Source organism: Apteryx mantelli, chromosome 2 (genome assembly GCF_036417845.1).
Source record: "Apteryx mantelli isolate bAptMan1 chromosome 2, bAptMan1.hap1, whole genome shotgun sequence".
In the NCBI taxonomy this organism is placed as follows: Eukaryota; Metazoa; Chordata; class Aves; order Apterygiformes; family Apterygidae; genus Apteryx; species Apteryx mantelli.
Window position 1 is genome coordinate 67,910,850 of NC_089979.1, and position 26,981 is coordinate 67,937,830.

General features: G+C 38.1%; 1 protein-coding gene across 1 annotated transcript in view; it reads left to right on the forward strand.

Moving 5' to 3' along the window:
• Positions 1-2,441: 2,441 nt before the first annotated feature.
• Positions 2,442-26,981, forward strand: part of CDYL (chromodomain Y like) — a 106,771-nt gene continuing 82,231 nt past the window's right edge. The window contains exon 1 of the mRNA XM_067290809.1: positions 2,442-2,583. Within this exon, the coding sequence (XP_067146910.1) occupies positions 2,560-2,583 (24 nt within the window). The 5' untranslated portion in view covers positions 2,442-2,559. The remainder of the gene's footprint in view (positions 2,584-26,981) is intronic.

The following is a 26,981-nucleotide window of genomic DNA, read 5'->3' on the forward strand; positions in this document are numbered from 1 at the left end:
GAGCAAAATGCCTAAGGTCTGGTTTACTGCAATGGTAAGACCCTAAGTAAAGTCTAAGATAAACTTCCTGTGTTCTATTCTTATGCCTTCCAGCAAATTAACATCTTCAGCAACCACTGTTGGCATCTCTTTGCTAAAACATGAGTACAAATTACTTTAAAAGGTTATCTTTCACAGGATGGCTACAGCAGCAATGGTATGCTGAGTAGAGCTCCAGCAGGTTCAGACCACATCCCAGAACCTGTGATTAAATGCTGGCCTTCTGGTCAGGTGGAAGGCAGCCACAGAGGTCCTAGATCTGACTGTCCCAATTTCTTCCATAGGCCTATCATTCTGTCAGTGGTCTTGTTCCTGTCACTAGAGACTCCCTTTTCCACCACTTAGATTAAGCCCAGCTCTTGAAGACCTCAAGCAATGATTTAAAGAAAATTCAGTTCTACCTTTTTCATAAACTAATTTCCTTTGAAAGCTGCCAGATATTTAATCTGTGCAAATGACATCTGTGGCAGTCCAGGATCAGAACTTCAGTCATCTAGAAGAATGTTGACCTTGAAGATGTTATCTATTTGTTGCAAAGAATGAGAGGTAAGCCAAGTCTCAAAAAGGATTTTCCAGTTCCTTCTATATAAATCATCCAAAGATCACAAGTGGTCAGTATTTTCTGGACTGATACCTGCTGGACAATGGCCCCAAACTTGTTTATCAAAGTGGAATATTGGGGTTTCTTGGCTTTCAAGAAATGTTTTTAAAAGACTTCAGGGAAAAAAAAAGAGAGATAACGATCAAAAATTAGTTGAGTCAATGTGTGGGTTGAATACATGAACGAGATGAACTGTAGCTTAACTTGTACTGTTCCACAGCAGAGTATGGCTCCCTGACATAGTTTAGAATAAGAAACACTCACCTGAATAAATGCCTGAGTATGATAAAAAGCACTGTAAGGCACTGTTGTCCTGACACTGGTTTTATCCCACCCTTCCCCTTTTGAGATAAGAGAAGCCATTTTGTAGAATTTCCTTTTGAAGGAGCAACATGTAGCATCTACCTTGCATAATGATGCATTTAAGTCATCAAGTTAACAATTTACTACAAGGCAACTTATTTGCACAATTTCCTGTAAAACACGCCCAGATGACGTATTAGGTGACAAGAACGAGTTGCATGGTGTAACTAACACTGGACTCATGGGAAATTCAACAATACCATCACCTTGTTTTGACCCATCATACCTGGGAGGCTGTGGTGGGGCCTTCCTGATTCTGTAAACATGGTTAGGAGATGTAAGCCTCATATTTGCAGTTGGCAATGCTCAACAAGGACTGCTTGGTTCCTTCACAAATTTGCCCCATGTCCATCCCTCCACTGTTCTATGGCAAAGACATTCAACCAAGTAAGTTTGGGCTGAAGAACGTATGCAGCCATGATCACATTATAATGTTGCTTACACATGGGGTGGGGATAGAGTAGGGCAATGAAGCAGGACAAGGAATCAGCATGGGGATGCGCCGGGCCGTGTGCTCTGTGGTGGGGCCAGGACGAGGGCTGGTGGGGCAGCAGAGGGATGAGTAAGGGAGGCGTGGGTCTGATGCTAGGTCGGAGCAGAAGTGCAGCAGGACGTGTGAGGAGGCAGCGGGCTGGCCGCGGCGAGGGGCGCGCGGAGGCGAGCGCGGCCGCGGGCCACGAGCGCGCGTCTCCCTCCCGGAGGGCGCGCAGCGATCCGTCGCCCCGCACGTGCGTGCCCGCGCCCCCCCCGAGCCGGCCGCCCCTCCAAACTCCGCGGCCGTCCGGCGGGGCCGGCGGGCGGCGGCGGCAGGAAGCGGGCCCGGGGCGCCCGCGGGCGGCCACCCGCGTCCGCGTCCGCGCCCCGCGCCCCGCGCCCCGCGCCCCGCGCCGCAGCCGGGCGCGCGCCGCGGCCCCCCGCGCGCCGCCGCGCTCAGCTGAGCAGACAATGGGAGATGAAAGCGGGGGGAGGACGGAGCCGGGGGCGGCGGGAGGCGAGGCGGGGTGGCTGCGTGTGGCGCTCTCTGCGCTCGATTAGTGTTCCTGGGGAGCGAGCGAGCGAGCGAGGGAGCCGGGGACGGAGGGGTGGGGGTGCGGGGCGCCGCCGCCGCCGCCGCCGCCGCCGCCGCCGCCGCCGCGAGTGCGCCAGTGTGGGAGAGCGGGTGTGTGCGCGCGAGTGTGTGTGTGTGTGTGTGAGTGTGTGTGCGCGCGAGTGTGCGAGCGGGAGCGCGAGGGAGAGGGAGCGAGCGTGAGCGAGCGAGCGGGCGAGTTGCGCAGCTGCTCTGCGCGCAGCACCGCCGCCGCCACCAGCAGCAGCAGCAGCACCACCTCACTGGCATTTAGCGAGCGGAGCTGGTAGTTGCGCTGGAGAGAGACGCGCAGGGAGGAGGAGGAAGAAGAAGAAGAGGAGGAGGAGGAGGAGGAGGAGAAGAGGAGGAAGAGGGAGAGGGAGAAGAAGAGGAGGGAGAGGGAGAAGAGGAGGAGGAGGCCACGCAGACCCCAACTGAAACAAAGTATTTCCAAACCAGCACCCAACTCCACCTTGTGAGACTCCCCAGCATGGCTTCCGAGGAACTCTACGAGGTAACAGCCCCGGAGCACCGGCCCTGCCCCCGGCCCCGCCGGCCACCCCACCCTCCTTTTTGTTGCTCTTCGGAGGCGCTGCGATCTTGTCACCCACACTTGCTGCTGCTGCCCCCTCCTCGCTGGGCCCAGCGCGTGCGTTTCCCCCCCGCCGTGCCTGCCCCCCGCCCCCCCTTCCCTCCCCAGTTTTGCTGGAGGAGGACGGAAATATGACTGAAAGGAGGAGACGGCAAAGTGTTGCCAGTGGCCTGTGCTCCCCCCCCCCCCCGCACACATTCGCACAACACTTTGACTCCAGAAGGAGAAGGGGGGGTGCGGGATGGTGGGGAACACCGCTGACAGCCGCCACTCGCTCGGAGAGTGAGCACACAAAAGTGCTAGCCCGCTGGTGTGCAAAAATGTGTGCAAAGCCGAGTTATTGCATGTGTCCGGAGGGGGGAGGGCAGCGGGGCTTTCCTCTTGGATTCGTGTCTGTACCAAAGTCCTGGGCTACCATCCTGTGCCCTGGCCATGCGGCAAGCTGCGGTGATGCAAAATATTAAAATTTAAACTCTTCGGCTCTACGTGCTTTAACAATAAGGTTAAGGTTGCGAGAGAAGCCAAGAGATTCGAAGTTAAGGCTCTGACACGCCATCCTTCACTTGCCGCTCAAGGGGTGGTTGAAGGGTATGCTAACAGGAGAGGAGGGTTTCGGGGTGAAGAAGGGAATGAGATGACAGCCTAACTTTGAATTTTCTGTCTTATGTGTAGCAATTTCACATCCTTACCCTTAATTGAAAAGCATTATGGTTCTCTTGGATTTAACTTCCTTGTTTTTATTTTTATGAGAAGTCATCCCTGGGAGTGAAAAGTGGTTATTGTTTTGGAGCCATTCTTGTCTTTTGGGTAAATAAGTAGTCACCCAAAATCAAAAATGTTTATATCTTGTAGTTAATGTGCATTCAGGCAGTGTTCTTAAAAATTTTTTTATATCCAGAGGCTGGAATTTTAAGGTCAAATGAGACAGCCTTTCGAACACTTTATTACAGAAGATGTCTTACTGTAGTGCTGGTGCACATGTATCTCCTGTTAATGGAATTACATCTGTGCTGCCATGGGTAAAAAGACCTACATAAGACAGTGAGAAGTATCCCATGTGCACTTACATTTTAAGCAAGTTGAATGCTCAGTGGAGGTGCTGAACTGATAGACAAGAAGACTGAAGGCCTGTCTTCCCAAGACAGATAAATCATGGTTAATTGCTTTGGCAAGTTTCCCCATGCTCGTAATGTGGCTTAAGCCAGTCTTGAAGGGGTCATCCCTGGAAGTAGGAAAGAAATTTAGGCACCACTCTGCATGTGGAAAGAATTGCCAAAAACTTACTTTGACTTCAGAGGAAGTTCTGTTAAATTTAATAGTTGAGCCCCTAGACTGTGCTGTGGCCAACACTTGCTCTTTGTGTGTTTCCATATTTGATCGAAGATTGACCACAGGATACCAGTTCTGGTAGGCATAAAAAATGACCATAAAAACTCTTATTTGCTGGACATTGAACTGAGGTTAATAGTGGCCACTATTTATTCATCTTCTTGGTGGTGTAAGTTTGTGCGTGAAATGTTGACTTGTGTGAAAGGCTCTGTAGTCTATTGAGAATGACTGTCCTTTCTAGGCAGGCTAGATGTTCTGTCCATTGGGCAAGAGCCTGTTTCTCAAAATGGCAGAAGTGATGAACTACTTTTTTTTTTTTTTTTTTTTTTTAATCAGACACATTCTTTAATTGTGCAACTGCAAAGCATATTTGAGGTGCTGAAATTGTTAATATTTTGGGGTCAGAAGTGGTCAAGCTATCTCTTTTTATTTTTTTTTTCTGAATTGCTGTTCATTTTTTGACAAGTTTTGTCTTTTAATGACATTTCAGAGCCATGCCTGAAAAGGCAGGAATCATAAAAAAAATTAAATATAGTGAACATCTAATTAAGGAAGTACCTAACTGGAAGTTGACCTGAAATGTTGAATAGTAGGTAATTTAGACCCTTCTGTGAACTATTACATGTAATTGACTAGGTTTCTACTTCTGCTTCTTGGATGTGTTCTTTGTGGTTTGTGCAATATAATATTCTTTGAATCCAGTGATTGAAATCCAGTGCCATTTGTTATATCTCCATTTTTGCTTCTGAATCTTGATCATGTCTTGATCCAAAAAAGTTTGTAATCTATTTGAGACTGTTAGACTAAATATTAATACTAACTACAGTTGCTAATATATGTCACAGTTCTTCCAAAATACAAATGAGAAATCCTCTTGTAATCAAAGTTAAAAATGAAGGTAAGTTCTTTTCTTAAAAAAATCTTTTACAGATTCAGTTTTTGTTTGTGGGATAATTTTTATTTTTATTCAGGATATAATCTCTGGAGAGAGGGAGCCTGACTGTAGGGCAGTGATTTGGAATTCAGAGACAGAAACCTTGAAATACTCTAACAGGCTGAGAGGATGACTTTGTTGGGCTGGCTGTAGATCTTGTATGTTATTTGCCCATAAGCTTTTTCTGGGGTTGTGATAATGATTACCAGCTTTCTTGGGTGGGGGGGGGGGGGCTGTGTGTGTGAAAAGATCAGAGGAATATATGAAACATTTATTGAAAAGCATTGAAGAGGCTGTTTTTTTTCTACACGGAAAGTGAAACAAATAGTAGTCTTGCCAACCTGTATGGATGGGGCAAATGACATAGTCTTGCCATTTGAAAATTTGATTCTTCTAACGGCAACATGATAGTGAGCAGGACAGACTTGGAGAAACTGGTGAACAAGACAGGTAAAGGAAAAAATAAGAAAAGGTGGCGCTTTCTTCTTTCCCAAATTTATGTCAATATGTGTTGACGTCTTATTGGCATCTTTCTTCATCCATGCCTGCAGCCTTCTGCATTACTGTAGCTTTGAGAAAATCCTGTGTACACTTAGGGTTACTTTCTTACTTACTGTGACGAGTTTGCTTTACTTTACCGACTGATTCCTGCTCCATGCAAGAGTGTTGCTTACTCTCATCGTCTTCACTGGAGCAATTAAAAGTATGGTACCCAAATCATTTAGATGGTTCATTTAGAAAACAAACTATGGTTGCTGTCTATGCAATCATCTCACCCGACTTTCTCTGGAAGACCCTTGCAGTGACAGCTGGAATTAAAATTATCCTGAATAGTTGGTGGTATGACAAATTTTTGTTTGATGAAATGTGAAAGTGATCTCATAGAACTACTTCCCAGTTCAGTTGTATGTTAGCTGGCAGGTCAGAAGTACCAATGGCAGTTGGTAGGCAAATACCAAAGCTGTGCTGAGTTTGGAGAAGCGTCCCTTTCCTAAAATTCAATAACTTTCTTATACTAAGTGAAGTGGAAATGTTTTAAATTTTCTGCCTGTTGTAGATTATATCTACACAAACTGCAAGGTGTTTCCATCTTTTCCCTGAGTATTTCTGTTACAGTTGATGGTATACATGACCCTCTGGCTGAATCCGTTTGAGTAACTTTATAGACTTGGGTTGTGGTTGCTACTCATTAAAAATTCTTACTGGGTTTTACCAAGAAGTAAATGAAACAGTTCATGTGAACTTTGGAAATGCACATATGTATTGGTGTCTTTTCTTCACTTTGTATTTCACCCTGACATTGCTCATAAACCTAGCATTTTAAGGTGACCTAAAGTTTATGAATTTTTCCATTAAGATATTAGAGGATAACATATATAAAGTCCTGTTGTCCAAAATCTATTAATTGTAATATGTTTTGTAAAATGGGAAGTGTTCCAATATTCTAAAGATGATATTTCACTTCAGAAGATGCTTTTTTTGTTTTTATTTTTAGAACTAAAGCCTTCAACATTAAATTATGCAGATATAGTGAAATCACAAGCTGAAACTAATTTCAGGAGTAATTGGCTGAAATTCTGTGGCCTTGCATTATGATCTATGTCAGGTTTGGTCACCTAATAAATCAGGCTCAAAGACACATGTTCTGTGAAAATTTAAACTTTGTATATGCAGCAGTGTTCACAAATATCAAAATATGTTTCTGATACTGTGGGCTATTCCTCAGCTTCTGTACTAGTTTCTGAAATTGTAAAATATTGAAAACCTAAGGAGAAATGCTGTCATTCATTTGAAAATTGGATACTTCATGGGAATTACCAACTTAAAACCAAACTTGATACCACAACTGCAGCAATCACTTCATCCTATTTTCAGTGCTTTTACTGGGAAGTTTAAGCCCTGGTTTTGCTTAACCTAACCAAAAGATTAATTCCATTATGTGCAATTCATAACTCAGTTTGTTGTAATTTTTTTTATAGCTGTTTGATTAAAAATGTTCTTAACAAAAATTAGAATTGCCCATTTGGGCAGTTGTAATTTCTTTCCAATTGAAATGATTCATTTTTATTCAGCCTGTCTTGCAGGAAGTCCAAAATGTCTTGGGGCCTATATTCTGCGTTTGTTTCTTATGTGCTGATTCTTAAAACCTTGGTTAAACATCAGTGACATTTGTTCAAAAAGGGGGTCTTACAGTCATTGAGCTGTAATGGTTGACTCAGTGGTTTTAGTTTGACAACTAATGAATGGTGTGAATGTTATTATTTCAGAGAGGTAAAAGACCAAGAGAGACTTGCTTGACAATCCCTAGTAACTAAACAAGAGTAGGAATTTACATCTAACAAGTTTGTGTTGCTTACAACCCTCAGGAACTGTAGACTTAGCCTGAAAGAGCATTGGGGCTTTGCTGTTGATCCCCTTTCAGTGACTTTAGCTTTCTTAGAGTAGAGAGACAATGCAAGAACACTGTAGGAACAGAACCACCATGTTTAGCACAAGAAATTTGATGACCTGTTTCCCCTTCCCTTGCCCCGTTGCCTTTCCTCAGTACGCGTTACCTCAAATTTTCTGTTCCAGGGCTCTAGACAACCCAGGAGAGGCTCTGTGTCACTGGCCTTGTAAGATGCCAAAACTCCTATAGCTCAAATACTGAGGGCCAAAGGAATTAAATTCTGCTTGAGCCTTGTGTAGAATTGCAAATGATTCACAGGTAATGAGCTATTTTAGCAGTTTTTATATACAAAGTCTGTATTATAAACATGAATGTTATGAAAATAATTCTTTTTGCATGTTAACTTGCTTTGAATTACCAATGTCTGCTAGGGAAGAAAAGATAGGAGAGAGGATATGAGGCTTTGGTAATTCTTACCTTTGCAGTCTCTCTTTTTCACAGAAGTGATAAAGAGCGTGACTTTATTTCTTGAGGTTGTTGGTTCAATCAAAGATGTTGGCTAATGTGGTGCCAGTCACATTTACAGTTACAGAATAATTACTTCCAACTTACAAGTCTATACTGTGGCAGAAGGTTGCTTTGACTATGTCTACTTTTAGTACCTCTTGAATGAGGATAAATTATTGGACACAAAGAACTTAATGAGACATGTCACAGACTCTTGTTCTTCAAGAAGGTTAGTGTAGTTGGAGCAGTGTCAGCAATGCAGTATTTCTCTTTGACTCCTCTGTAGGTGCAGCTTCATTTATTCCTGACTGTTCCAGTGTGTCTGACCTGTGCCAAACCTATGGGAAAAAGAAAATTACTAACAGTTTTCGTTTCCTCTCTATCTGATAAGTGCTCCAAGCTTGCAAAGTCTATGTTTGGTACAAAACTTTGACAGCCAGACTAACTTTGAGTATGTGATGACTGGATGTGTAGATCTATTGGCTATAGTTGGTATGCAGGCCAATAATGTCACTGTTAAGGTTTTGTATTAGATTCCAAATCTGATATTATTGGGTTATGTATTATTTTTGGTATCTGCTGGAAGTGTGAGCTCTACAGACTGTATTTGCAAGGTGAAAAGGAATGCATAAGTCTCTTCCTGTTAACTGCTTTTGTGCCTGTGAAGTTTTGGATGATTGGGCAACCTGCGATACCCTTACATGTCAGTAAATACAGTATTGTTGGATTTTTTGTTTTTCTTTAAATAAAACATTCATAATTTTAATATTTAACTTAAAGAACTTTCAAATTTAGAATATTCTTTGGACTAGCAATATATTGTCAGAGAAAGCACACTGTATTTTTGGTGATCAGGTGTGTCCTCCAAACACATAACACGTCTTTCTAAGCAGAGCTTTTACTTTTCTAATTTTTGATGGGCTTTTAATATTTGCACACAGAATTTTGTGTTCTTTGAAATAAGTTCTTTGAACTTCTCTCATATTACTTGGAGGAAAATAAAATTGGCAAGTTACTGGTTCAATACACTATAAAAGCAAGACTATTTACTGTTTTAATAAAAATCCTCAGAAGATTTACATGTGTCCCTTAATGGTGATCTGTTGTAGATCTTTTGCAAGTCTATAAATATGTATGAATACATAGATGGATATTGATTTAAAAAATCTTTTAACCATAGATTTTGGGGGTTTAAATGATTCTGAAGCCACCTTGCTGGCATGAAATGTGAAATAAAACAAGTTAAATATATACTTAATATTTTTAACTATATATTTGTTTGTTTGAATAATGAAACAAAGTAATTACTGTAACTATCAGTTTTGTTGTGATTCTTCAGTGATGTTGCACCTTTTAAAATCATGCTGCATAAAATAAATTAGTGTAAGTCTGATCAAATCTTTCTTCTTGGCCATGTTTTGTATGATGGTTTGTTTTTTTGTGGGGAAAAGTAAGTTATGTGTTTTAAGTGGCCTAACCACATATATGGTTATGCCTTTCCAACCCTTCTGCCCCCACAGTTTCTAAAGGTTTCACAGCTTTTAAGCAAATTAAGTCTTAATGTTCAGACTTCGTTAACTGTCATAGTAGAATCTGAAAAATCAAAAACCATTCTTTCAGACTATCCTGGATCGTCAGGGAAGGAAAGAGATGTACTTTGCTTTTTAAAATGACTTCTTGATTTTCATTTTGCAAATGCATTTAAATACTTCTGTAAGCATCCTCACTTTACTTTCTGTAAAACACTAGTTTATGGAAATTTGCTTGTTCTAGAAAATAGTAAAAATTTGGCTTTAGTCTGAAGACATCACAGCTTAAAGCAGGCTTTGGGAAGTGTGCTGTGATACTCGGGGAAACCATTGAGGTACATTTTTAACACTGTCGAAGTGAATATATTTTGTCCCCCAAATGCTTCCCTGACACCATAATGTGTTGAGTGTTGTATGTAATGGAGATTCAAAAGCTTTTGAAGTTCTTTCCAAAAAGTACAGTTCTTTAATGAAACATCACCTCTGTATTGGTAACATCTTTGTTACAAGTAACAGGGTAGATACATCAAGAGTACAAAATGATTCAAAATAACTTCAGGAAAGTTATCTGGATTATAGTTTGGCTGGCTGATAATCAGACTTGTTACATATGCTTTGATTTTAGCACCTGATTTTCCCCCAGTTAGATATACATAAAGTATAGTTCGTGGTAACATAGTGTGATTTTCAGTCATGTTGTAGTGGCTAGGTCACTTACAAGGTTAAAGCTAACAGACCTGGAATGCTGCCTCTAAGAAGTAGTAAGAGTGTAAGACTGTATGTTCTGAGACAAAAGATCTGTTCAGTTCAGCATCCTTATTCTTACCAGTGCTCAGCAAGGTCTTACTGTAGAAGGAAAAAAAGGACAATGTGGAACATCAAGAGTCATTGGGAGCTTTTGTGGTCGACTTTTTGGGGACTAAGATTTCAGCGTCGGTTATGAAACTCAAGCACAGAAACAGAACTCTCCAGGTGTTCAGAGCCCAAGTTCGTTCCCTGCATATACCTGTCTGGAGGGTTGTTGATGCAGAATCCAGCAAGGACAAGTAGACCTGTAGGAAGAATGATGCCTTACAAGCTATTGATCATGGTAGTGCGTGATGTAAGCAGGAGAACAGTGTGAATCACAGATCATTTACTCTTATTAGTGGAATTGTATGTCAAGCTAAACTTCTGTCATTTTCTCTTTATACATAGTTTCTACACTTAACACTCACTGCAGTCTTGTTCAGGTGGTGGAGTTCAAGGCATTTGTGCAAGTCTCTTCTGAGTCATAACCACTAAACAGATCACTATTGCTGAACACAAACTTTTAACTTGAACCTTAATTTTCAAGAAGAGGTTGTTAGCATATGTGATCAAATGGAACAGAAACATCAACTCTGAATAAAATCTAAAATCATCAGCATTGTACACTCTAGATACCTGCAAAGTCTTTGAGAGAGAATAGATACGCTTTTGAGCTGTGTCCCAAAATAAGGTCTAGCTAACTGTTTTGTATGAGTAGACTCCTAGTTGAGGAAACTTAGAGAAGAATATGGCCATATAATAAAACAAATTGTAATAATGAATTCAAGGAATGAATCTGGTTATTTGAAATTAAGACTGTTTTTTTTAGGTGTAACTATAGACCACAATAGATCGTACTGAAGGATAATCTTTCTAAACTTAGAAAAAAACCCTTTCCTTAAAGGAGAAAAATCAGACTTTTTTGCTGCACAATAACTATACTGTAACTCTTGGATGGCCCATCATGTTTTCAGGGCTGGCATACTTTCACTTGCTTCCTTAGGTCACAGATAAGGACCACATTTGATCTTTGATCAACTATGCTTTCTAAAAACAAAGAAGCAAAAAGAAAGTAGAAGCAATGATGTTTTCATCATACTTAGAATCTTGAGGTTTTGGTCTTAGTGTACTTTTCTGTGGGATTAGATCATAAATGTAGGTATTTAAATAAATGTATTTAAAGCAACTTTGCAGTCAATTGAGTGAGCATTTCTAGCTCTATGATTTCTAATACCGTATGAAAGTGACACTGCAGAACCTCTTCCTCTGGAAGATTGAGGTTTCCATAGAACAAAATAACTGCTGTCTTATGCAACTAAAGAAATAAGTAGATGTCCAAACATTCCCAAGTGCAATGGAAGTTTTAAATTAGTGCAGTTTTAGATAAGTCAATCAACTTTCACTTATGATACAGTCAAGTTGGAAGATTCAAAGTTAAAATTAAAACTCTTAGTGCACACCAGGTTGTGTATAGTGTATATACTTATATGCAGAAAATTAAAGCCAAACTTAAAAAATCTTTTTAAATTTGTTCCTTTCTTCATCTGATTCATATGCTTAATGCTATGTACTTCTTCTTTTGATTTGATTATACAAAAAGGTATGTGCTGAGTGGGAGAGTAAAGGACATTTGATCCATATTTTATTTTATTTTGGAAAAAAACATACGTAAGACAATGTGATATAGAAGTCTAGTACTAATTTAATTTCATATGATTTTTGGGAGGCATGACTTCCAGAGATTTAACATTAGAAAAGGTGTATTTTTACCTAGGTCATTGTTGATCATCAAGGGATGATCAATAACAGCATAGATTTTTTTTTCCTGGATGCAGATTTCAAATAAGCAGCTTCTGTTTTAAAAGAGCCATAAATGTTTTGTATTTTATTTCATTCATGTTAGAGACATCTCTCTCTCTTATATCAAGATAGCTCCTTAATTGATCTGTTTTTTCCTCTCTACCATATTGTATTCATGAAATCTCTTGAGATTTGTACTTATTTATTTCTGATGTCCAAGAATAAAATATTAGATTCTGAATGAGAAGATAGAAATTATTGTATTTAAGCATGCTTCTTTGAGATGTAATGTTGCAAGACTGTTAAAACATGAAAGTGCATCATGCCAGTGCATCAAGCAGTTGATTTGACAGTTTATGTCCATGACTACAGAAACCCAATGGATATGAAAAATTCACTGTATTTTAAATCTTCAACACTACAAAAAGATATGATCTTGTTCATTTTTTCATCAGCAGCATACATGTCATAACTGTGTGGAAACAGTGCCATGCTTCTCTCTTATCAGTAAAGATTTAATAGCAGTGTTTGTCTTTTATTGGATTTTTTTTGAAACACTTATTGAGGTACATCATTAAAGCATCTTATCTTTAAAACCAATTCTTTACAAGGATCTACTTCACTTTTCAGTTGTAATTTCAGTTTTGCTTTGAAACTAGTGAAATGCAGAACAACCATGCTGAATAAGATGGTGTTTTGGGAGTTGTCTTTGCTGCCATTAATGGCAAAGCATGGATTTAGTGGGGAGGTAGAATGAGTAGTAGGATGTCATGTGATTTCTGTCCCCATGAACGTTAGGGGTTGATCCACCCATGGGGACAGATGCAACTGTTATTCATTTACACCTATTCCTATATTATTTTCCTTTCATTATCCATATACCATTGTTTGTTATGCTCCAGTTCTTCATACCTGTGAAGACTCCTGAAAAGCAATGAATGATGGACAGCCGTCAATTAAGTCACAGTTAAAATAGAGGGAGATTGATTTTTTTTTTTCAGTGCAAATGAAAATCTTAGTTAATCATTCTTTACTGGTAATGGTCTGTAAAATGGGGAGTTCCTATCTTTATTGCTGCATATTATTTGAACAGCAATATTAAAGTCCCTACTTAAGTAATTAAAACCTAGTTCATTGTTCTAAATAATGTGATCCCCTGCACTTGAACATATATGCTTCTAATCAAAGCTATTAAGTGTAACAAATATTAAGTCCTTGCCCTCATACAAAATAATTTGGTGTATTATGACACTCTTATTTTAAAGTGAATAAAATGTGCTTTGGCTTCTTTACCTGTTCATGATGGATGTTTTCATAAATAATGGGAATTAATAACATGCATTATTCTAACCTGTCTGTATGTTTTTATTCTTTCAGGTAGTAAAATAATGCTTTATTGGCTCTTTTTTTGCTTTGTTATGCACACTTCTTGTTGAGGACTTGTTTATATTTAAGAAGCTTGAATTAAGATTTGAATAGTAGTGATTAATTTTGGGAAGGGATTTTATATCTTTTTTGTGCTAAGTAAAGTCTTAAAGTTCACTGAGACACAGTAAATCATGAGAAAGGGAAAAAGTAAGTAGTGATTGGACTGTGGAACTATGTGATAATTTTATGTTCTGCTTTTCACTAAATGAATGTTTGCTTCCTTTTCCCTAATCTGCCCCTTTGGTTTTGTCAGATGTTTCAGTTTCACCTCCCCAACATCTTGCCAATACCTGTCTCTCTCAGTCAAGCCACAAGAAAAATCTTTTTCATCTGATTTATTTGGAAAAGGGCACTTTCAGTGTTGAATCAGTTGTCTGTTGACTATGAAATAATGATGATTTTTACAGTTTTTTACTGAGAAAGAAGCTAAAATTTTAGTGGGGTAAAAATTTTAGATAGGTATGTCCTGCTAGAGCTGCCTTGTCTTCTGCAGAACTTGGTGGATGGGTAGACAGGGGTTGTAAGGAGAAAATGGAGGATCTCACCATTAAGACATCAGAATGCTGTCTTGAAAAATGGAATTCTCTCTTTGCCTCTGTCATAGTTTCTCTAGCACTGAGCACATCACTCAGACCAAATATTTCGGAGATGGATTGCTAATCATTTGCTCATCTTCCTGACAAACTTTAAATCTGTGAGCCGAAGCACAAGCAGAATGAAGGCATTTCTTTTTCTTTTTCTTTTTTTTCTGAAGCAGATATTGTCAGAATGTCTTAGAATAAATCAAGTTGGTTGAGTCTTAGAGAGGGAAACTATGCTACAAGTACAAGCCACAGAAAAAAGCTGCCTCCATTTTATGCTTCTGTGAGGCTAACTGGAGAGAGGTATTTAACTAGCAGGCATTGTCATCTTTGATATTCTCCATGATCAATGATGAGAGTCATCCAGAAGGCCATTCAGACCCATCTAAGTGAAATTCCTCTAGAAGGTCATCACAGTAGGAACCTTACCCCTTTTTCCAGAAGATACGTAGAAAGGCTAGTCTGGTTAATTTAGTCAGCTCAGTTAAGTATGCTTAATATGACCTCCTTTTTTTCTTCAACTGTCTTGTGAACCTGGTGCAGGATGCTACCCACCTTTTCATTCATTACAGATGTACCCTTGGGACTGTGAACTGTGTTAGTAGGTGAATGTCGTTAAGTGATTGTGCTGTTGCAGTGAAAGGGTTTAGGCACAGCACTGAGCTACTATGGTGTAAGTTAAGGTTGTTATCTGAATGACAGTAACTGATCAAGTTATGCTTTTGAACAATAATTACTGTGCTTTATTTCATTTTACCTTAAATCTCTAAAGGTTTTTGGGTGGCAGTGCTTTATAATTGACTTCAGCAGCCCCTTGCTCAGACCACTCAGCTATTCCTTCCATTGAGCTACAATAGCATTTTGGCCACATATTAAGAGGAGTAAAAAACTGATCTAGGTTAATTAAAAACAAACAAACAAAAAACCCTAGCCCCCAAAATGTTTGTTTGGTTGAATCAATTCCTCAGTCTGGTTCAGTGCATAGCTGTATACATGTTTCTGCCAGTATGGCAAAGCAGGTAACATCAAAGGTTGTTTGAGCTGTACAGCTACCAAATAATATGCACAGAAGCATAGCCTCAATGAAAGAGCCCTTAGACTGTGTGAAGAAGTTTGTGTAACCTGATAGCATTTGTGTCAGTTCTCTTCTCTTTCTTTGATTGGCATGCTGTTAAAAAAAATGCTGTTTTAAAAAATACTGAATACTAAGGAAGGATACTATTTATTCCTTGTCCAGTTTCAACTTGGAGTCCAAGGGTTCTGTTCCCTACAGCTTAAGCCAATTTAAGTGCTGCAGGCCTTGCCTTTCACTACCGCCTTCTCCAGCAAGCCACGCATTCTCCCCCACTTCTTTTGCATTGACACTGATTTGTGTCAGTGGCATCAGATGAATGCCTGTCTGGCTGAAAACTGCCCACTTCTTTTGTAGAAAGAGTTTTCTTCCAGTTTTCTGGCTGACTTAGGTTGAAATCAAACAGGTGCCAGTACAAGAAAAGGAGCAGAAATATATGACTTGATTGAAGGAGTTAGAAGAAGAGACTGTGGGTAGACATAGGGGGATGATTGCAGCAATGACCTGGATCAGTTAAAAAGTCCATCAAGCAATACCTTTTAATTTTCAACTGTTTTAGCTCACTGAACTGACTGCCAGTATGGTTGCACAACTTCTAGAGACAGCACAAGTCAAGGGCAAGAACAGCATCCCTTCCCACCTCAGGGTGCTTTAGACCTACACCCTGAGGTCATGTAGCTCTATGCAGGGTGCAGTGATAGTGTGAATAGCAGTGCGCCGGAGAAAGAGGCTGCGTAGACCAATGAGGTGATCACATTCAAGGTAGAGAGCAAAAATGTTCTGTGCTATAGAGTTGCATTGGACAGTTATGCCTCTATTTTAATGTGAGAATGAGAAACTTATGCCTACAACAATGTGGGATTCCAATGACTTCTCAGTCCTGACATAGTTACTAACATTTCCCTGAATTTTGTGTGAAGCATAACAGTTATAAAGCTTAATGAAAGTATTTTGTTACTTTTAGCATGCATCACAAGTACTGAAAATTCTTCAGGCATGTAAGGTTGTCTTTTACCTGTCTGCCCTGATTATATTAAAATTATCCTTTGATGCTGTTGTGCAAACCCAGTCAGAAGACAGGGGTAGAGTACAAGCATAGTTAAGAATATAAATCATATTTAATTATTTAGGTTATGCACTGAATAGGCAGTGGGCAGGGAATGGGATGGGACAGGATGTGCCCTAATAGTTGAGATCACTTTAAGATGTATTTTATTTAAAATGCTACCATTCATCAAGATTATTTTAGTCTCTCCAATGGTATTAATGTTCTAAGTATAAATACCTTCAGTATCTTTTGGGTAGAAAAATTTTTGCCATAACTACTTTTGGTTTCAGTTTCACTGACAGAAACAAACTATTTCCACTTAGAACGTGTTTATTTGAAGGTGGGAAAACTGATAAGGAAAGTACATTTTCTTGCTTTTTAACTCCTTCCAATATATAAATGAAAACACGATAGGAGACAGAAATATCTACTAATACTAAAGACTACAAGGATAGTGCTATATTATCAAAGGACTTGGGAATCTGGGAACCTGGAGATAGTAATTGAACGAGAATTTCTAAAGCATCTAAGTAGTTTAAGTGCCCGAAATCCATTGTTCTTAGCCAGTTCTGTGTTTATAGGCTCCTTGTTTTGGTTTATATTGAGGAAAAATATTCTGCTGATTAAGGATACTAATACTTATTTAAGAAAGGTATTATTTCTAAATGTTAAATGTGATTTAAAAAAGATTGTGTTCAGCATTTTTAAGATGTTTTCTTTTATTAGAAAGCTTTTGTATACTTATTACAAATCTAGTCTGCATTTATGTGCAGTTTGAAAACATTTTAAAATAAATTGATTAACATTTTTGTTATTTCAGAGGTATAGCACAAAAAATTAAGATTTCATGAACGTATGTTCAGATGACTTATTTTTTAACAGGTGTATGTAATAATAATAAAAAAGCTATACTTTGGTTATAAACCAGCACAATTTAATGGTGTTGCCAACCATTGGGATCAATCCTTTATTTAGTAAAAAAGATTACAAATCATTAAATAAATAATTTAAAAGTACAGAACAGGATTAAACTCCATTTAAAAATAACATTTTCTGTTGATCATCATATGGGAACTCAAAACAATATATTTAAATTAATTTACCTGCCAACAAAATATTTAGGAAAAAAAAAAGACTTTAGACAATTTATGCATGAAAATTACTAAGTCAGACAAACTTCCACTGTGCCAGTTTTTATTCAGTGCCACACTTTATTAAGAGCAGAATCAAATTTCAAAATCAAACCATTCTTATGGCTACTTCCTTTTTTTCTTCTGTGCTTCAATTCTGACATTATTCCAATGGTCAGTCTGGCCTAGACATTGTTGTTTTAGATCCAGAAAGCAAGGATTAAAATGTTACATTCTATTTCTAATTATTCACAAAATAAGAGCAACAAAACAAGGTTGACACTGAAGGATAGGGTTGAAAAAAAAGTGTCTTCAGAAAGTTCCTAAGTTCTGAACTTTCTTTTTACAGAGATAAAGGCATGTTTTGCTGATTTTTATTATCTCCAGCGTTTTTCTGTGTCTGCTGTGTTGGGAGAGATTTGGAAATGGTCATTGATCTCTTTTTGCTCTTTCCAAAATACTATTTGCATTGAAAGTATCCTAAATAAAAAAGACTAAGGAGCAGAAGGAAAAAAAATGTATTATTTGGTTAAAGAATAATAATTTTCTCTTTCATATTTTAATATTGCTGTAGTATGTTAGGGAATATTTGTACTATTGCTATGGTAATGTCAATGCATCTGTACCATATTATGGGGGAGACAGTATGGGTAGGAAAAGAATAGGAGTGGTATCATTTGCTATAAGGTAAAAATGCAGAAATAAAAGAAATATTATTTATTGAATCAGTATTCTGTCTGAAAGAGTAGCCTATTTTATGATATTGATTTGGACCACTTAGGCAGGAATCTTTCTTTAAATGTCTAGATACAAAGAAAATATGCTTCATGATTTCAAAGTGATTATATTAGGTGATGATTAATGAAACTTTTCTGGAATGTCTGATGTGTCAGGTCACTCATTATGTTTTTCTGAGAATAAGAAATTCTGTTCAATTTTACTCTTCTGACAAAAATGAAATGGCATATGAGATCACTTAACTTTCACCAAAACAATCAGCACTGATAATTATCATTACTTATTTATATTTGTTATATCCAGTACAGCCAGGGCCGGTAATATATACTCACTATTTTTCCGAAAGGATGATTTCCTAGAAATAATTTAATATAATTTTACTGCAAATATAAGCAAAACAATTGTATCTGACAGTTATGTTGCTTAAAAATGTTACCCGGAGAATCTACAATTCTTACAATGGAAGAAGTCATTGTGGATAAGTATGAAACTGTCATAGCATAGATAAGGCAGAGATGAAGAACCGAATGAATGAAAGTTCAGAGAAATAACAGAGAAAATGCAGTGGACAGTAGTGACCATCACTTCGCTGTCCTGAAGAAAAGACTGTTCATAAAAGATATAGACAATAACCATAAAACTTATATTAATGGGGTTAAGAACAATATGAAGATGTTCTTATTTACTGAGAGCCAAAAAATACTAGTAATGATATAGGCCTGCTAGATAAGGACAGTAATAGTAGAGAAAAGACAGAAACATTGCCAAAAATACTGAGTGTATAAAAAATATGCTGAGAGTCCAAATACTGTTTTTCTGTGGCCAGAATCTAGATGCTGTGTTCACAGTTGACAGTGATTTATAAAAACATTTCTTTATTCCAGTAGGAACAACCAAATTTAATTTTTTTCTGTAGTCTACAGGAGTCAGGATTTTCACCAAAAAGTCTAAAATATTAACCAACTGAAGACCTCTGAGGTATTGTTTTTTGGTTTGGTTTTTTTTTTTTTTTTTTAGTTGTCATTGTTGTAGAAGTGTAAATGAGATGGCCAGGTTATAATATAAATACTAGACTGGATAGGTTGATAATGGTCACAGAAAGAACTGTTAAAAAACTGAGATGAGAATTGGTTAGCAGAAAATTTAAGAAAGACAGCAGAGCTGGAGCTTTCCCAGTTGTTCACACTGAATAGAACTTGTCTGTGTATTTCTTTTTTATCGAGTCTGAAATTTTGGTTTACAAAGATAATCAGGTAGATATAATAAGTTTTTGTAAGACACCTGATGTAGTTCTGTATGGTATTCTGATTTTTAAAACCTAGCTCTTTGCTAAGTCAGCGTGGCCCATATTAAATACATTCCAAACTGGTTAATTGACAGATCATAAAGCAGTAATAAATGAAGGACGTTCGTGTTGGATTTTATAGAGATCTTTTCACAGCCCATTGCTTTGAGGATTTGGATAATGATCTTGAGGAAAACAGAATATAATCTCTGGTAAAATACATAGATAATTCAAAAGATGATGAGCTGATAAATGCAAAGGATGGTCTGTACTTAGTTAATGGGGATAATTTCAAAATATGTTAATATTGCTAAATATTTTATCTAGACAGTAAGATCATACTTGTAGGATGGAGAATAGTACTTTGAAAAGTACTAGTTCAGAGATAGAATACAGAAATTAAGATGTCCTTTGCAGTCTCTTGTTATAGATATAGGTGATCTCAAGTGGAATTTAGGGGTTTTCTTTGATGTATTGTACTAGTGAGATAACTGCCAGAAAATGCATGCTGCTTAATGTTAAGATGCAAAAATACCCTCAAAAAACAAAAACAACGACAACAACAAAAAAGAAACGAAACCTTTGATAAACTTAAAAAGATTCAGAAAAGAATTTCAAGGACAATTCAAAACCTTAAAACAGGTAAGTGAACAAACCCTGACTTACAGCAACAGCCTGGAAAAGCTCAATCTATTTAGCTTAACAAAGGGAAGTTTAGGAGATGAGTAATGGCCTGTAAGCGCTTATCTGGGGCGAAGATTCAAGAGCAGTCCCTTTAGTGTAGCAGACAAAGTTATGACAAAATACAGTAGCTGAAAGCTGAATCCAGATGTATTCTTCTAGAAATACAATAAACTTAAAACTGAGGCAGCACTTAAAAGCTGTGAATCTTTCCAAAAAAGATACCTCTAGCTCAAGCAGAATATGATAGCCTAATGCAGGAATTATGGGGTGAAATTCCCTGTTGTACAGGAGGGCAAACTAAATGATCACCACTCACTAAAATCTGTGAGTTTGGATAATACACAGGTCACCTACAAAATCCGGCAAAGATGTTTTCAGCATCAAAGGCACCCTGTACTCAGTTGTAGTGTGAGTCTGTGTATGTCTGAAGGGTAGGGTGAAAGAAGAGAGAAGAGAAAGGGAGGGCTGGGGCATGGGGAAAAGATATAATAAAAATGAGTTTAAATTATGTTTTACGTGGGATTTATATATGAGATTTATTTATTAAATAAAACTATGCAATAATTTAAGCAACAAGTGTATCTACTACATACCGTTTTGAAAGATTTTTACATGGTAATTGCGTGAATTAGCAACCAGCTGGGAACAATACCCTGCTATTTGTTAAAGGAGAGGACAATAAAGTTCTTCTAGACAGGAAAGAATCTACATTGTTAACAGATGACCTGAAGGTTCAGCTCATTGAAAAGGCAAATATTTTGACCAGGAGAATAATTTTTCCTGTGGAGCGGTATGAGTTGCAGTTCTTAAGCTGTACAGCTACCATGTCACAGCTATTGAACTTAGTCTTCAACTTACTTCATAAACAATGTAAAAAAAAACTAGAGGTGAATTTGTGAGAATCCTTTTTGGTTGCAATTTTTGTATAATTTCTATATGACTTTTTTTAACAGATCATATGTATATTTTTGTCTTTTGTTGTAGACTATCTGCCATGTTCTGTTTTGTTACACTCCAGAAGCATTATCGCATTGGAGTAACTGAGGACAAAAACTGGTGTTAGATGTGGAGTGAAGACTGTTATGATGAAGGAATAAAATTAAAGTTAAAACTCTGTGTAAAATTCTATTTTCTTTGAATGGCATAGAGTTTTCCAGAAGTTTGTTTTTGAAAGTTTTTGTGGTTCAGATATTTTTATCGCAGTTTAACGGCAGTTTTAAAGCAAAATTTGAGTTTAACATAACACTTTTTGGCTTGTCTGGATTATTTCAGATATTTGACTTGAGCATCTAAAATCTTTATCAGAAACTCTTTATTCTGATTTCCTGAATTCTGGCTTTAATGTTAAGTATCTTGCACTTTAACTTGGAAGGATAATTTCTTTTTTTCTGCTTTGGATGGTGATTTTCCTTACTGTGGTAAAACTCTCTGAATTCCTTTACTGTTTTCTAAGATTAATGTTGTGTCCTAAATTATGTATTGCAAGTTTAGATTCTTCAATTCACAAGATTTGTTATTAATGTAATTAAGACTTTATTAAAAATTATTTGAAGGGATGAAATGCTGTTTTCAAGACCTATGTTTATCTTGGATTTGTTATTTGAATTTTCATAAGAGGTATGATGGAAAATGATTTATCAAGGAAAGTCTACCTAACCTTAAAATTGTTCATCGTTTAATTGTGTGTGAGTGTATATCTTTGTATATCTAGATAGCTCTTTTGCAACCTCTGGATATTATTTGATGATATGCCTCTTGAGATTGTGTATTGTTGTTTATCTAAATTCTATATGATTTATTTGGAATACGCTATAAAGTTTATACTTGTTCCATGTCCGTACATAAGTATGTAATGCATCCTTTGGGAAGAAAGCAAGCATCTTACTTCCTTAATTACCATGCCCTTCCTTGTACTGTGGCTTTAGCTATTCACCCTTTTTAGGAAAACATGACCCAAATAGGAGAAACAACTATGAATTGCACATAGTGCAAATCTCTATGAATTTGGTTTCTTTTCCGCTGTTGCAATTAGTGAGTATAATCACCTTAGCTACCTAAATGGTAACATTTGGTCAGGCTTCATCTGTTCCTTCCTTTCCCCACCTCTTCACTGGACTTATGCTAATGGATTTGTGGAAAAATGGAAGGCAGCCACTATGTACTAAATTTGGTGGTACTTGCTCAATCCTTTGGTGGCAGACTTAGAACAGAAATGTACTACCGTGAATAATATTCATGGAGATGAGCTAGAAACTGTAGCCAAACATACCGAATATTTTAAACATTCCTTATGTTAGAGCGTATTTTGGTAGATCACAATAACATTTAAAATAGTTTGTTTGATGCTTTTAGAAAGAATATTTGACTGATAAAAAAGTGATACGATATAAATTGAAACTATACCCAATATGCTCCGTGATACAGTTGACTTACAATGTTTATATGTTACCACAAAAAAACTTAGATACGTTAAATTCAGTTCCTGTCAGACTATGAGATTATTCCTTTGCCTCTTTTATAAAGATTTGTGCCTGTAAGCAAACCACATTTAGGTTAGCCCTTAGCTGGCATACACTTGATAAGTCTGTTAAAACTGTAGCACCTCACAAGCATCAGGGTTGTGAACTCTCTAGGGCAAAGGCTAAGTTTGACCATCATTTTTTTCCTTTATTTATTTTATATCACATCGTAAAAAGACTTATTTATGCTTACAAATTCAGACACTCTAAAATCAGGAAATGCCAGATTTATGGTTGCCTGTGAGTTCTTAATTCTCTTTCTTTGTATCTAATTTGTGCGTAGACTAGATCATGGATCCTGTGGTCAGGGAAGAAAACTGTTTGCAGTCATAATTAAAGGAGAACTAACAGCTGCTCAGCTAATCCATCCTTTTTGATGAATTGAGAGGACAGGAGTGCTTCCCCAGGTGGTGATCCCAGGAGGGAAGTGTAAGTCATGAGCAGCAACCATGTTACTCGGCATTTAGGTTCTCCTGTCTGTCCCTATTCTCAACCACTACAGATTCCCAGGCGTTTCAAATGTGATGTATGTTGATATCCTGCCTTCACCCTCCTGCCTCAGCTGTATTTTCTCTGTACTAATGTTGGTACTCATAGGATTTCACTGAGAGTCAGTTTAGGGGGTTTATCCCTCTGAAAATTCTTCTTCCCACCCCTTTTTCTTTTTTCTTGATGAGATGAGTTTGATGCTGGGTCTGCTCCATGAATGGGTTCACTTCCATGTTGGACGAACAGCGATGCTGAAGCAAATGGTGGGTCAGGACAGACACTGTGAGATTTTGGCAACTCCATTAAGATTGTTTTAAGTGGTTGTAGAAGAGTGTCCTTGGAGAGTTCAATCTGCCAAATTTCATAGGTTGCTGACAACTTTGGAGGTGCTATAATTTCTCAAAAATACCGCCATTATTAGGCAAATTTAAATACAGCGTTATTTCACTACCATCTCCCCTATAGTGAAATGTCTTTAAAGTACCATGCAAAATGATTTTGAAGGTATAACTGTTTGAAGTTGAAATACCAACATTGCTGTATTTATAATTTGAAGCATCTAGAATGAATTTGTTCATTAGAAACTTGAGTTATATCTATTTAAAATGGAAATGTGAAGCCCAAATACTCAACCTGGCATTTAAAAACCAAACTTTCTGGAAATTTATTGAATAAGACTGCCTGCTGTTTTATTGCAAAAGAGAGCAGGGTCAAATTTTGGTTTCCTTCTAGAATTTTCTCCATATTCTTTGTTGTTCTATAAGTTTCTTAACTTAACCTGGAATGCAAATGAGGAGTTGATGATTTTTTCAGTGTTTGGATTTTGCCCTTTTGAAAATGAGGAGAATGATGAGGTAGGAGGAATAATTCAAATGAGCATTTCTCTGTGCCCATCAGTAACTCTTCTGATTATCATCAATATAAACCTTGTATGAAGTTGCAAAGATACCAGTTGATAGGTCTGTTGGTATGGAAAAAACTATCAGTCATAATAATGGTTTTATTTTTGTTTGACTATCTACATGGATTCCAGTTAGCGTGCTTGACTCCGTGTTCATGGGATCAATTTTCTGGATAGTAGGAGCCACTGAGATCTTGCCTGCTCCCTGGAAGCCATTGCCACTGCCTTTCTCCACTTGAATTTAGGAGTACCTGCTTATAAGAGAACAATACATTTTCTGTCTATATAGCATCTATTCCTGTCTCTTATCAGGCTTGGAAAGGAGAAGTAACCTGCCTACAATATACATCTACAAGCCTCCTTCAGCAGTATCTATGCTGATGGAAGAGCAAGTCCACCCCACAGAATTCATTACTGCCCTCTACCTGGGGTTACTGCCCTCTCAGGTCTGCTAGCTGAGCTGCTCATGGGAGCTCTCCCTAATCCAATTCAGTCAAATTGAGCCATGTTAGGAAAGATTTGTTACTTAAATTACTTAAGCTGATCTAGCTTATTTTGACTGACATGTTTAGGGAGTTCTTATATATGCAGCTCAGCCAGAAGATTTGAGAATTGGTAACCATCAGCAGGATGTGATGATAAGCTGGGGACGTGGGTGGCAAAGAGCAATCAGGTCTTTCTCAGGTATGGCCAAACTGTTTGACTGTCTGCATCCTGAAACTTGGGAACCTGCTTTTCTTCATGGAGCACTCTTAAATCTGTTGAGCCATTTAAAAAAAAAAAAAAAGGAGAGAGAGAGAGAGAGAGAGAGAGAGAATACTGCCTAACACCAGTCTGTCTCTGAGTGTTCCCATTAGCCACAATTTCACCTGGAACCACCCGGGGTACATTGGCCAAGAGTCTTTGATTGTCCACTCTTGAATGACTACCGACAGCATTATTTCAGAGTTGAACTAAAGTGCAGGTCTCCCTCTGGTGCCTACTTTGTAAAAGCACAAGATTTTATAATTAGTCTGAGCAATTGAAAACCAAATGTATGAAAAGAGAAAGGTCTCTTTGTTGTCCTGGTAATAACAGTTCTGAAAGTGCTGACAGTAACTTTAGACGGTAGACTACTTTTTTCTCATAGTTCATAGAGCTCATCTACACACAAATTCAGAACTGTGTGTTCACTGTCAGTTGCAGCAGTGCTTGTCTTCCACACCTCTTCTGACAACAAAATACTCCATTTCGGAAGTGTATGTCTTAGCAGGTCTTTGGAAATAGAAGCAGAGGATTCCTGTCAATTTCTAGTCCTTTTCACTTTCTCACCAATTCCTTTGAGTTTCCATTTTGGAAGTTACTTGACCAGAAAGAACTAGTCTCCCTTATGCAACTGGATTTTTTCTGCCTTGATGGATTTCAAAGTACCATGATCAAGATCTAATTTAAAGCCCTTTCCCTGCTGATTGAATGGCTTAAACTTCAGATGTTAACAGGAGCATGCCACCACACATCTCCTTAACAAAACACTAAAAAATGATGCCGTCACTGACAGAGGAATTTTTAATTTAAATCACCTTCCATCTCGGGCCTTCTGCCCCCTTCACAGAACCCCACTTTACATAATGCTACAGTTCACAGCTGTCTGTGTGTAAATTATTCTTTCCAAATTCCAAGAACACACAGTGCAAGTGTTGCTCAAAAGCATGTGTTATGCTATACATCAAAAGAACTCCGTGCCTTTTGGACTTGGTATTTTTTGGTTGTACCTTCCTGACTTTGAGAATACTTTGACAGCTCAAGATATCAGCAGGAAGTCCTCAAACAACCACAAGAGATGTGTCTGACTCAGCCCGGCATGTTGGTATTTCAAGAAAACAACCAGTTCTGAAGATGGCCCAAGCAATTGTTTAGAAGGATGGTTCTAGAAGAATACTGGTTAATGCTTCAGACACATGCTTTTCTCATCCTTTGTCATGAACTAATATATACCTAAGAACTTCCCTGATATGAGAAACAGAGCAAGATAAAAGATTGATTTGAACTGCCCCAGCATGAGCCAAATCAGGTTGATATTTAGAAATGATTAACTGAAGGCAGCCCCCAATACTCTACCTGTCTGATACACAGCAGTCTAATTGTACATCTGAACCCAGATTCAGTGTATCCCTGTGGACTATGTTCAACAAAATAACCTGTTCATCTGAGGTTCAGAATACTCAATTCTAAAGCAGAAGAACAAGCCGGTTTGTAAAACTGTATGAAATAGCAGTTCACTGGGGTGGGAGTCCCATCTTCATGTGATGTCCAGTGCTGTTCACATGGAGGACGATCTGTTAGTCCTGAAAAGAGTCCAGGCGTTCTTTTGGCTCCCTTTGTGCTTTACGACACTTTGGAAAACTGCAGAGGAAGATGATCAGGTTCTTTTGGGGTCTTATATGGGGGGAAGGATCTCTCTTTATTCATGAATCGGTTTCTCTTCCTTTTTGAAATCAAACTAGTGATTCCCATCTGAGTGTTAGACTGTAGTTTTGACATAAGTTAAGTACTGCAGCAGGAATGATGTGGGGGCAGAGGTGTTTGGTTTTGTTTTGTTCTGTTTTGTTTTTCCCAGTGCTCTCTCTTCCATTGTGCTGGCTCATCTGTTTTTATGGGTGAATGTGAACCAGGTCCAGAAATTCAGCTAAAACATAAATATTATCTTGGTTTGCTTCTCAGCAGAATTAGTTCCCTGAATGGGTGCAAAATGCAGCTGCACATCACCTGTGCCAGCCCAGCAGAGGGAATGGCATAGGAGCAACAGAAGGGAACTTCAAGAAAAAGTGCCTTTTTCTTTTTATAATGACTCTTGAAAAGAAGCAAAGATGAACAAGTACACAATGGGTAGTACTTTCTGCAAGTCGTCGTAAAATGGCTTCTGTTTGTTCTCAGTAAGATGTATCCTCAGTTTGAATTTCTAACTACAGCTGGGCCTTGCGTTGTCCTCTCCTCCCATATTTTTCTGTTTTTTTTTTTCATAGAAGACAAGAGAGAATGATGAAGGAACTCTTTCACACCCTCTTATTCAGCCTTTAAAAGAAATAAATTTGGCTCTAAATGTTTTGCAATTGTGGTGCTGTCCAAGGCAGGTCAGAGACCTCATCTAAGAGCAGCTCAGAGTAGTAGACTACTTTTCCACTGCTAGCA